Below are 12,296 nucleotides of genomic sequence, written 5' to 3' on the forward strand. Positions count from 1 at the left end.
TGTTGGAAAGCACGATATCTAATGTTGACGGGTTTCCACGTCCAGATGGAACAAATGTAGATGAGTCCGGAAAGTGGATGTTCAAACCGGTTTGCGCGGCTTCCTGGAACAGAATATTCCCAGCTTTGTTGCTTTTGGCACAGTTCCAGTAACGATGTCTAGCATTGAGATCTCCGGTAATAAAGAAGGGAACGTCATGATTAGTCAAGGTACGGATGTCACGTTGAAATTGGGTCCAGTCGGAGCACCGGCGTCCACCGGGGAAGTAAGCAGCAACGATGCGAATGTTTACAAGACTGGTTGGGACCCCAAAAAAGCTCTGGTCGATTTGATTGCAAACTTCGCCATTTGGGTGTCTCCAGGTGTGCTTGCGAATATTCTTGCGTACAAAGCAGTTGCTACTAATGGCCGGTCATCCTCGTGGCAGTAGCAAGGCTAACTAATCTTAGGTTGTTGTCGTTAGTGGCGGAATGAAAGCTCTCCGTACCGATGATTGGACGGAAAAGTCCTCTCTTCCGACCAGCGTGTCTTAACGGCTGTAATTTACTACTCATTGGCAATGCAAAATTTTAAAAAAAGTGGGAAACATCTCGATTCCATTTAAACATTGGTCTGTGAAGAGCAGAAATTTGAACAACGGGTTCTGAACTGAATCAGTCTTGGCACCTATGTTGTCACGCCACTGAAAACCTCTAAGAATGTACTTTTTTATATCGAGGCAGAGGCGTTATATCAAAAATTAGGGTATCGCGCTACTTGGGCGGTGGCTTCTATATTCGTCTGTTTTCCACTATAACTCAGTCAATTTTGAACCAATTGACTTGAAATGTTGTACACGGGTAGATACTATATCTATTTCACTGCATTCCAAAAATTGTGTCAATTGGTTCAATTTTGACTGAGTTATAGTGGAAAACAGACGAAAATAGAAGCCACCGCCCAAGTAGCGCGATTCCCTACCTGTGCATTGGGAAAAGCTGATTGTCATCTTATGGTACAAAACAATAATAACGAAAAATTCGAGTCAATTGTTATATTGGTTGCTCCTATTAATACTTGTTATATTTTGAAATAGTCACATTATATTTTTAGTTATTTTGTAATACTAAGTACAAATTTATCTAGTTGATGCATTCAAGTTCAGTTGTTCGCTGTGCGGAATGATATTGCGCCTTAAAACATACGGAAGGTCATAAATACGCGAATGAATAGAGAAAAAAATAAAAGTCATAGTACATATACAATTCGCCTAGTTAATCGTCACTAGTGGTTTACTCATCAGAGATTTGGTCAGCCCCATCGCAGATAGGGATTTCTTCAGACCACCGTCCTTCTTCTTCACAGCCATGGGAGTGACGTACTCCCGGTCTCGTATCTGCCGCCGTAGGTCCCGGTAGTATTCCAAGACTTTCGGATTGGCCCACACCTGGTTGCCGTCGAAGTCCAGCACTCGAAGACTGTCCAAACTCTGGGCTCGACTCAACGCCACATAGGCCTGACCCGCTTCGAACACCTTGGATAGGGACATCTCGACGCAGTCCAGAGTTAGACCTTGAGATTTGTGAATGGAGAATGCCCAAGCTAGTTTAAGTGGGAGTTGCGAGCGGGTGACAATCACGGCTCCAGGCGTTTTGATGGACCATTTTTCCGGTTTCACTAGAAGGTCACGTTTCTTGAACTTTACCAAAGGGTATCCTTGGACGAAGTTGGTCACCACTCCGCGGGCACCGTTCACCAGCCCTTCGGCAATGTTGAGATTCTTCAGAAGCATCACTTGGGCCCCCACCTTCAGAATAAGCTTCCCCGGCGCTTGAACCTGCTGGTCCAGTTGCTTTGTCATGTAGCTATCACTATCAATTGCATGATAAGTCTTCTCCTCTCCCGAGAGATTGTTCAGTTTGGACTGATTAATGAGATCTGCATCATTTGTGTGGGAACAGAGCTGCGTTGCAAGAATTCCTTCCATCTCTATGCATTGTTTCGAGGTTGCTGTCAGTCGGTCGCGGATCTCCGGCGTCACCCGACCAATCCGAATACTGTTGAGAATCGACACAAAAGCTGGATCCTTCTGACGGTGGACCACAGTCAATTCGAACGATTGCTGCACGCACTCTTGCCAGGCTTTGGTTTCGAACGAAAAGCGAGCTCCGGATTTGTTATCCTGGTCTTGGCTTAGCGCATTTCTGGAGAAAGAGTCCTGTTTTACCACCGGAGGCAGTTGGAAGAAATCTCCGCATAAGATCAGTTGGATTCCGCCGAAAGGTTTATCGGACTTACGAACGTAACGCGCAACAGCTTCGATTTTCTGTTGATAGAAAAATATAATCTGTTGTTAGAAACTGCCCAAATTTAGTAATCGACCCCCTCTATTTAATTTATCACTTATGTGATTGATATACCTAAAATTTTTCATTAATTCAAATCAATTATCGTCTTTTGAAAAGTTGTAGATACTGCTATTAAAAGAAAATTTGCCGAACAAACTTTTGTCTCAACTGCTCAAACAATGGGATTTATGTGTGTTTGTGAACAAAGTACTTTTTCTAGACATTTTAGAACAATGTTACATGTTCTAGAAACTTATTGTTAAAAAGTATACCCGATAAGAGACTATAGAACCTACCTCGAAATAGTTCCCGTCCACCATCGAAATCTCGTCTATCACCAGTCTCTTGCATCGTCGCCATATTTGGCCGCTATTCGCTCTGGTGGCCATTTCGTAACACCGACTGAGCGCCGCTTCACCACTACCAATCCCCGCAAAAGCGTGCAGCGTCGTGCCCCCAATCAAGCAAGCAGCCACACCCGTCGATGCGGTGGCCACCGTTCCGTCCGGTGGCAGCGTCGAGATGATCTTCCGCAACAGGAAACTTTTCCCCGTTCCGGCGGAACCGGTGAAGAAAACACTTCGGCCCGCCTTGCACGCATCCAGGATCATGCGCTGCTGCTCGTTCAAAACCTCCGATTCAATGGTCGAGGTTAGCGGAGACGGAACGTAGAGCTTTTTCGGAGCTGGTCTCTGTTCTTCGCCGGAAAGTCTCTTTCGCTTCTGTGGTGGCGAAGGTGTCGTCACCGATCCATTTCCAACGGCCAGTTTTTTCGCACGAGCCAGCTCGGCGTTCGTTACCGGACTGATGTCGTCGAATTGGTTCGCCTTCCCGGACAGCAAATGGGCGCGGGTTTTTTTGAGCATGTCCTCTTTAGTTTCTCCGTTTGAAGTTTCATTGGTTGTGATCTTGATGTAGATTATTTTTAGGAATTGCACAAGCAAACCAGGTGGAGCGTTGGATAAGAAGCAGGAGCATTTCTCTTCGTTGAATTCGATAGTAGCTTTTCCCTCTGCCATAAATTTGGAGTGTACCTTTATACCTAAAAAAAACATTAATACATAAGTCAGAACACCTAATTGCTTTCTGAGGACAGGTTTTCTAACGTTATATCAATATAAAATTGCATTATCATTTTTGCCCTACTTTCTATCAATAATTTGGAGCGTCATCGAAATGCACTAGTTGCCATACCGATTGAAGGCCCAATTTGAGCATTCCAATTGATTTTGGTATTAAGAATAAGTTCTAAGCTGTAGACGCAATCACTAGTATGAGCTGAAAAGCTCTTAGGTTGATCTTTAACTCCAATCTAGAATTTGGAGCCCACCAACCTAAGCAATTGTAAATTTGGCGCCAAATTTCCATTATCATGCTAAAATTTTATTTAGCAACCCAGAGTTTTGTCGTGAACTGGCATCATCTTGAAGCCTCGACAGTGGTAGGAAAGCGCTGCTTGAAAAAGAGGGCTATCCGCACCGGCGAGTTCTTCTACGCCGCACGCCTGGAATGCGAGGCAGGGCTTCGGTCCAACTCTTTTGCTGCTGCAGGAGATGCTCGCTGTTCCGCGTCCGAATCGAGAGTGGGCTCGATGGACTGATGCACGCCTTTAAATAGGAGTGCGAGGCAAGGCTTCGTTCCAACTCTTGCTGCTGCAGGAGATGCTCGCTGTTCCGCGTCCGAATCGAGAGTGGGGCTCGAGGGACTGAGGCACGCCTTTAAATAGGAGTGCGAGGCAGGGCTTCGTTCCAACTCTTGCTGCTGCAGGAGATGCTCGCTGTTCCGCGTCCGAATCGAGAGTGGGGCTCGAGGGACTGATGCACGCCTTTAAATAGGAGTGCGAGGCAGGGCTTCGTTCCAACTCTTGCTGCTGCAGGAGATGCTCGCTGTTCCGCGTCCGAATCGAGAGTGGGCTCGATGGACTGATGCACGCCTTTAAATAGGAGTGCGAGGCAGGGCTTCGTTCCAACTCTTGCTGCTGCAGGAGATGCTCGCTGTTCCGCGTCCGAATCGAGAGTGGGGCTCGAGGGACTGATGCACGCCTTTAAATAGGAGTGCGAGGCAGGGCTTCGTTCCAACTCTTGCTGCTGCAGGAGATGCTCGCTGTTCCGCGTCCGAATCGAGAGTGGGGCTCGAGGGACTGATGCACGCCTTTAAATAGTAGTGCGAGGCAGGGCTTCGTTCCAACTCTTGCTGCTGCAGGAGATGCTCGCTGTTCCGCGTCCGAATCGAGAGTGGGCTCGATGGACTGATGCACGCCTTTAAATAGGAGTGCGAGGTAGGGCTTCGTTCCAACTCTTGCTGCTGCAGGAGATGCTCGCTGTTCCGCGTCCGAATCGAGAGTGGACTCGATGTACCGTAATGCTCACCTTATATACCACACGTTTAGGTATTCTTGGCCAATCAAAGGATGTACAAATCAACCAATAAGGGAAGGGAATTCAGAGAAGTATTCTTTCTCAATACGAGTTTTTCATCAACGCTTTTATTTATTTGTTCTCTTTTTTTATTGTCTGTAACCTGTTCATTTATTCTACAATACCCTTCTTCTCTACTGTTTAATCAAAAATGGAATACAAAACCATGTCACTGAATCTAGAGGGTTTTTTTGTGGACCGTTTTGGTCGATCAAGAATTTCTGACTGCGTATTAACATTATCTGGTCTCACTTCAGGAAGTTGAATTACAGGCAAATCCACGTTTACTTCTGTCTCATTGTAATCTTTCTCTTCAAGCTCTACTGGAATCTTCTTTACGTCTTGAACGTTTCTTGAATACTGAACTCCCCGGTCACTTTGTACGATAACTTTCGCACCTTCTCTAGCCAAAACTGTGTAACGATGTTCCGCAAAAGTTGGTTCTCCTTTTTGGTTCACATTTCGTGCCAGTAGTACCTTATCCCCGACTACGATATCCGATGTCCTTGCTCCTCTAACCTTATCGGCATATATTTTACTGTCAAGTTTAGATACCGCATCCTTCTCACGTATGTCGGTTCTATCGATGCTGTCTGCCGGAAGAGATTCCCATAAGAACGGGAACGTTCCTCTGAAACGCCAACCCACCAATAATTCAAAAGGTGTAACACCCAATCGCGACAATGGTCTGACTTTGTTATGCATATGCAAGTATTTTTCTAACGCTATCTTCCAATTGACGTTGTCGATCTTTGCCGCAGTAAGGGCATCCTTGAGTCCTTTGTTTTGGCGTTCTACCGCCCCATTCGATTGGGCACTCAATGGGATGGATTTTTTGATCTTGACGCCTCTGTCTTCCCAAGTTTTGACGAAGTTTTCGCTCTGGAATGGTGGGCCATTGTCGCTGCAGATTGCCAACGGGTAACCCCACACCTCAAATATTCTGCTTAACGCTTGATTCGTGCTGTTGGCATCGGTGCTTTTGACTTCCACAACATGCAAGTACCTAAAGGAAGAACTCGCGTTATTTAAAGTTCACAATGATCATAAATTTGAATACCTTGAATAAGTGTCAACAACAACCAGAAATTCTCCAGACCCACAGTTTTTAAATGAGAAAAAATCGATCTGGAGAATTTCCCATGGTCCATCGGGTAACTCGCGACTTGTCAGAGGAACGGGTGGATTTTTTCTGGATAGTCGCAAACAAGTCTCACATCTCTTGACGAACGCTTCAGCCTGTTTAGCCATGCCCGGCCACCAGAAGTAATTCCTTAGAATTTTTTTCATAGAAGCCGCGCCCATGTGTCCTTGATGGGCTGACTCGAGGGCTCTTTCGTGTAAAGTGTACGGTAGAATTACCCTATCTCTTAGGAACACTAGGGCTCCCAGAACTCTCAGATTCTTGGCTTCCGACTCGTATTTCCGCAGGCTTTTATCCCAATGTCCAGTTTTGATCGCTTCACATACCTGTATCAATTCACCATCTTTTTCAGCTTCTGTCTCAATGTCACTCCAAGTGAATTCCAATGTTCCGGCATCCAAAAGGTACAGGAGATGTTTTTCCGTATCTTCATCGAACGGTTCTGACGATTGCGACTCCTCCAACAATCGGGATAACGTGTCAGCTAGATTCATTTCTCCAGGAACTCTGGCAACCTATGTATATTCTGGTTAATTTAAAATGATTGCTGTTGAAAAGAACTTTAACATACCTTAAAGTTGTATGGCTGTAAACGTAACGCCCACGCTTCAGCCCGTGATACAGCCCTTTTTCCTATTCTGTGTAGCCCTCCGAAAATGAATTCGTTGGATTCCGCGTCCGTCCGGATGGTGAATTCAATGCTTAACAGGTACATAGAAAAGCGTTCAACGCCCCATACCATGGCCAGCGCCTCTTTTTGCGTTTGCGGATACTTCCTTTCAGCTACTGTTAGCGCTTTAGAAGCGCATGCAATTATACGGGGTTTGGAATCCTTATCATACTGGATTAGAACGGCACCTAGCCCATAGGGTGAGGCGTCGACAAACAACTCCGTTTCATCGTCCCGACAAAAGTATCCCAGGGTGTTGATACAATTCCATGCGCTGCTCTTTAAGAATTTAAATTCATCTTCCAAGTCCTGGTTCCAATAAAAAATGTCTGCATTCGCCAATTCACGCAAATGCCGTGTTTTATCTGCTCGTAGAGGAATGAAGCGGTCAATGAAGGTTATCAAACCTAAGAAGCTCTTCACTTCTGCTTGGGACTCGGGTTTTCGAAAGTTCTTTATAGCTCCTATTTTCTCATCTTCTACTTGCCAGCCCCTACTTGACAACATGAATCCCAAGAACTTGACTTCTTCTTTTCCAAATGCGCATTTTCCGTGATTGATTTTAACGTTGTGATAATCAAATCTTTGCATAACTTCCTGCAGGTTTCGATCGTGTTCTTCTTTTGTCCTGCCAAACACCAAGACATCATCTTGATAATTCACCGTTCCTTCACACCCAGCTAAGATTGTAGTCTGCATTACCTCCTGGAAAATGTCTGGTGCGTTTGTTAGGCCAAACGGTAATCGGCAACAACGGTAAAGCGCATCCCCCGCAAAGAAGTTCGTAAGATGTCTGGACTGTTCATCGAGGACGATGTGGAAGAATGCATTGGTTAGGTCAATCGTGGAAAAATACCGAGCCCCATGCAGCTCCATCAATATTGATTCGAACGTCGGCATTTTAAACGGTGTTCTATGGATGCATTTATTCGGGCCGCGTAGATCCACAACGAGACGAATATCTGACTTTCCTTTCGGGATTACTAAGAGTGATGAGCAAAATCTTCTGTCCATATCCGGTGTTACTTTCTCGATTATACCGGAGTCTTGCAGTTCGACTATTTTTTGCTTTGTCAACTCTTTGAATGCGGCAGGGATATGTGTGTACACGTTCCTTGAAGGGGGCATCGACGTATCATAACTCAATGTAACTGGTGGTACGTTGAATTTAGGAAATTCCGGTACCTTGTGTGCTTCTATGCTGTGAACGCAGAACTCACAACGCCAATCTTGTTCGCTGATTTCTCTCACTGGTACGTCGAGTCCTATTGCCAGTAGACTGTATCTCATGGCAGTATTAAAGCCCAAGAGGGCTCTTGTTTCATCAATCACATAGAATTTTTCCACTGTGACCGGTCGGTCATCCGAGACGAAAAGCTCCGCAGAGAAGGTAGCTATCACTTCAATGCTTCCATTTGTTGCGTACGCTCGTAGCGGCTTGTCTGATTCGTAGCATAGCTCAAATAAGTTTTGCTTGGCTGCTTCATCGTGCAGAATAGCTTCAAAAGAATCTTGCGTAATAGTGTTAACCTGCGCACCAGAGTCGATGAAAAATCGAATCTTCACTCCGGCAACGAACGCGGAGATATAGGCAGGTCCACTGTTTGATACACAAGATTCCACTCGATCTATTTCAGCCGATTGATCATCTGATAATGGACGAACGACCTGCAATGACAACAACAAAACTTCTTCTTCTTACATTGCATTTATTTATTTAATTTCTGTTTGTTTAACAAAAAATGACATAAACGAAAACGAATTCATTAAATGTAATAAAGAGGCAAAAACATATCGTTATCATCCTTTACTCATGATTTCCTTCCATTACCTGCGGTGGCTCTTTATCCTCTTCCGATTTTTGAATGGCTGCTATCTTGGTCGGTGGTTCACCTTCGTCCGCAGTCCAGCGACGTTTTTGTGGCTCTTGTTTCACTTGTGTGGGGCACGCCCGCGCAATGTGCCCACGTCGATCGCAGTTGCGGCATACCTTGTCACGATGGAAACAATCTTCAGGTGTGTGGTATGCGCTCCAGCATCTCCAGCATGACTGGGTGAGTCGTTGATTTCTTGCCGGGCCTCGGTTGAAAACGTCCCTTCCCCGACCACCTGAGAATTTTCTGGTCTGCTCGAACTGACCCCGACGGTAGTTTCCATGGTCGAACGGTTGCCGTGATACTGCAGCCACTGTTGCTGTTCGTTGCTGATGAAGCCTTTGGTAATCATCCTCGTTCTCAAGCTCAACCTCCCGAATGCGAACCTGATCGATAAGTTCATTGAGTGTTCCTCCGTCGGTGAGTACGCGATAGGCCAAAGTCCTCACTCGGCCGTCCGTCGATCCTCTGGTAAGAGTACGAGAAATAGCTTCAAATTCTTCGTCCGCTCTGTAGTTGCAAAGCTTTGATGCTGCCGACACTCTCTTCACATATTCAATGTTAACTTCACCACTTTTCTGCACCATATTCGCAAGTTTGCTGCGCTGTGACAGAATGTACGCTCGCGAGCCAAAGTAACCGTCAAGCCTAGCAATTGCATTCGAATACGGAAGCAAGATTGCGTCCGGCATTCCTGGCTGGGTAGATGTACCCTCAAGCAACTCCAGTAGTGACGGTCCTGCTTTGATTCTGAACAAATCAAATTTGGTGGTCTCCTCAGTTGCTTGGATGAGATTCATTGAAGCGTTGAAGACATTTTTCCAGTGGTCGTACACTCTCTTGTTCAGCTCTGTATCACCGGATGCTGGCACGCATTCCGGAATACTCAAACTGCTGCGCGACATGTTGTTCATCGTCATGAGCAATGATTCGTTTCCCTTAACCAGATCGTCACGCATTGTACTCGACCTTGCTCCGGCGAAATTCCTGTCCTGACCCGTGGCGGCCAAACTTCGACTCAATTCTTCTTTCTCTTTACGGGTTCGTTCCAGTTCCGCTTTCACTTTCAACAGCTCGTTCATCATTTTCTTCGAAGACGATTCCTCCTTCCCTTTCCGACCTTTTTCTCGTTCTGATTTCGATTTCGACAGCTCATCCTTCGATTTCTTTGTCGGCTTCTCCTTTACAGCCCTGTGAAGTAAACAAAAACGCTCTTTATAGTCTTAAACGCACATTTTCTTCACCAACTAAAGTCGATCCAACCACACATCTAGAGAGTTAAGTTTTAAGTTCCAAGTTAACTTGTTGTTTTTTTTTCCAAGCCTTCGATCTCACCCTTTTCTATGAGAGATCTTTCGTATTTCCGGCATTTCCACTAATCAAACTCTTCCTTTTCTATAAGAGTCTCTCAAAACTGTTTTCAATCATTTATTGTTCTCTCCCTTTTCTATGAGAGAATCATTTCATTGAACTTTCGTATCACAAACTCTTCCTTTCCTATAAGAGTCACTCGTTTTCATCCATCTTTTACACTATATCTCCCTTATCTATTCTCTTCTTTTTGCACTGTTCACAACACAATATACACATTAAATTAACTCACCTTTTCTCTGGAGGGTTAGCGTCCCCACCGACTGCGCCATTGTCGTGAACTGGCATCATCTTGAAGCCTCGACAGTGGTAGGAAAGCGCTGCTTGAAAAAGAGGGCTATCCGCACCGGCGAGTTCTTCTACGCCGCACGCCTGGAATGCGAGGCAGGGCTTCGGTCCAACTCTTTTGCTGCTGCAGGAGATGCTCGCTGTTCCGCGTCCGAATCGAGAGTGGGCTCGATGGACTGATGCACGCCTTTAAATAGGAGTGCGAGGCAAGGCTTCGTTCCAACTCTTGCTGCTGCAGGAGATGCTCGCTGTTCCGCGTCCGAATCGAGAGTGGGGCTCGAGGGACTGAGGCACGCCTTTAAATAGGAGTGCGAGGCAGGGCTTCGTTCCAACTCTTGCTGCTGCAGGAGATGCTCGCTGTTCCGCGTCCGAATCGAGAGTGGGGCTCGAGGGACTGATGCACGCCTTTAAATAGGAGTGCGAGGCAGGGCTTCGTTCCAACTCTTGCTGCTGCAGGAGATGCTCGCTGTTCCGCGTCCGAATCGAGAGTGGGGCTCGAGGGACTGATGCACGCCTTTAAATAGTAGTGCGAGGCAGGGCTTCGTTCCAACTCTTGCTGCTGCAGGAGATGCTCGCTGTTCCGCGTCCGAATCGAGAGTGGGCTCGATGGACTGATGCACGCCTTTAAATAGGAGTGCGAGGTAGGGCTTCGTTCCAACTCTTGCTGCTGCAGGAGATGCTCGCTGTTCCGCGTCCGAATCGAGAGTGGACTCGATGTACCGTAATGCTCACCTTATATACCACACGTTTAGGTATTCTTGGCCAATCAAAGGATGTACAAATCAACCAATAAGGGAAGGGAATTCAGAGAAGTATTCTTTCTCAATACGAGTTTTTCATCAACGCTTTTATTTATTTGTTCTCTTTTTTTATTGTCTGTAACCTGTTCATTTATTCTACAAGTTTGATTATTTTTTAGAAAGTCTAGCGCATAACGAAAGAAGTACCTATATTACATGTCTCGGAAGGTTCAATGTACCGTTATTGGAATCACGAATTTCCAATTAGAATATTTCTTATTACATTAAAAACGTATTATTTAGTAGGTAGACTAAAAATTGATATCCATCCATCCCCATGACCCATGACCAACTCACCTTTCAGCTTCAGCTTTATCGGATTCACTTTTTCGCCAGAAACTTCCAGGAACATTTCCTTCAGCGTGTTCCGAACCAGCCGGAGGGTGGCCTGTTTGTAGACCGCTTTCTTGATCGTTGTTCCAAGGTTGTTGCTCCACACGATGTTCGCCACGCAGCTGAGACTAGCATTATTGGGATCCATTTTACCAGGATAATTATCACAAAACACGCTGCACGATCGGACGAAATTGGTCGCGGGAAGGCACTGGCCGCTTGAGAAACGGAACGACACGCGTTTAACAAAGCGGATAAGCACCAAAACGCGAAAATCAGCAACAGCGCCCACGAAACCAAACACGCATCCGCCACCAACGACGGTCGAACGAAAACAAGAAACAAACTGACGTTTTCCGATTTCAAATCCGCGCGAAACATCTGCTCCCGCGCGAGGCGAGCCGACGTCGATATCGCTCAGCTCTATTCCTTCGTGCGCGTGCGACGTTTTCGAGGGGCGCTGCAACGGATGGTTATATTATTTTGAACGAACATTATTTTCAAATGGTCCGTTTATTTGCCTAAAGCTAGTATGACACTCTTTGACCAATGCCAAATATTTGACCACTTTTGATAGTTAAATTTTGACCAAGGTGTACCTGGCAAACAAAAATATTTGTCGCTCTCGAAAAACGAATAGGGACAAACAGAGTCAAACAACCTGCCAAAATTTATCTGTCAAAAGTGGTCAAATATTTGGCGTCTGGGCAAAGAGTGTAATAGCACCCTAACTATTCTTGATTCTTAAGTCATAATCCATATTCCTAATCTTTACGACAAACTGGGCCAAAATCCATTTTTTTTATGAATTTTGGTACCCGGGAACCTACCTAGGGGCAAGACAGCCCTGATAAAAAATATCATAAAAAAACAATAAATTTTATTGTTACAACACCAATTTTTCGAAAAATATTCACCATTAAACATATTGTAAATTGCACAGCACACTCATCATCACCCCTATTGTTCTATACCATTCGGCGAATGGTAAATGGCAGTTTTACAATAAAAAATGGTGGTCGTTATGTACACACTAAGATTCAGATGTTCCAGCTCAGTAATTTTTTCACTG

The 12,296-nt window shown here is 45.4% G+C and overlaps 1 protein-coding gene across 1 annotated transcript; it reads right to left on the reverse strand.

Moving 5' to 3' along the window:
- Positions 1–1,018: 1,018 nt before the first annotated feature.
- Positions 1,019–11,624, reverse strand: LOC109420226 (ATP-dependent DNA helicase PIF1). Its single transcript, XM_019694564.3, has 3 exons — positions 11,189–11,624; positions 2,624–3,369; positions 1,019–2,305 (listed from the first exon to the last, which is right to left on the reverse strand). The coding sequence occupies exons 1-3, from the start codon at positions 11,370–11,372 to the stop codon at positions 1,250–1,252; spliced, it is 1,986 nt and encodes a 661-aa protein (XP_019550109.3). The 5' UTR covers positions 11,373–11,624; the 3' UTR covers positions 1,019–1,249.
- Positions 11,625–12,296: the final 672 nt, after the last annotated feature.

This window comes from Aedes albopictus, chromosome 2, assembly GCF_035046485.1.
Source record: "Aedes albopictus strain Foshan chromosome 2, AalbF5, whole genome shotgun sequence".
In the NCBI taxonomy this organism is placed as follows: Eukaryota; Metazoa; Arthropoda; class Insecta; order Diptera; family Culicidae; genus Aedes; species Aedes albopictus.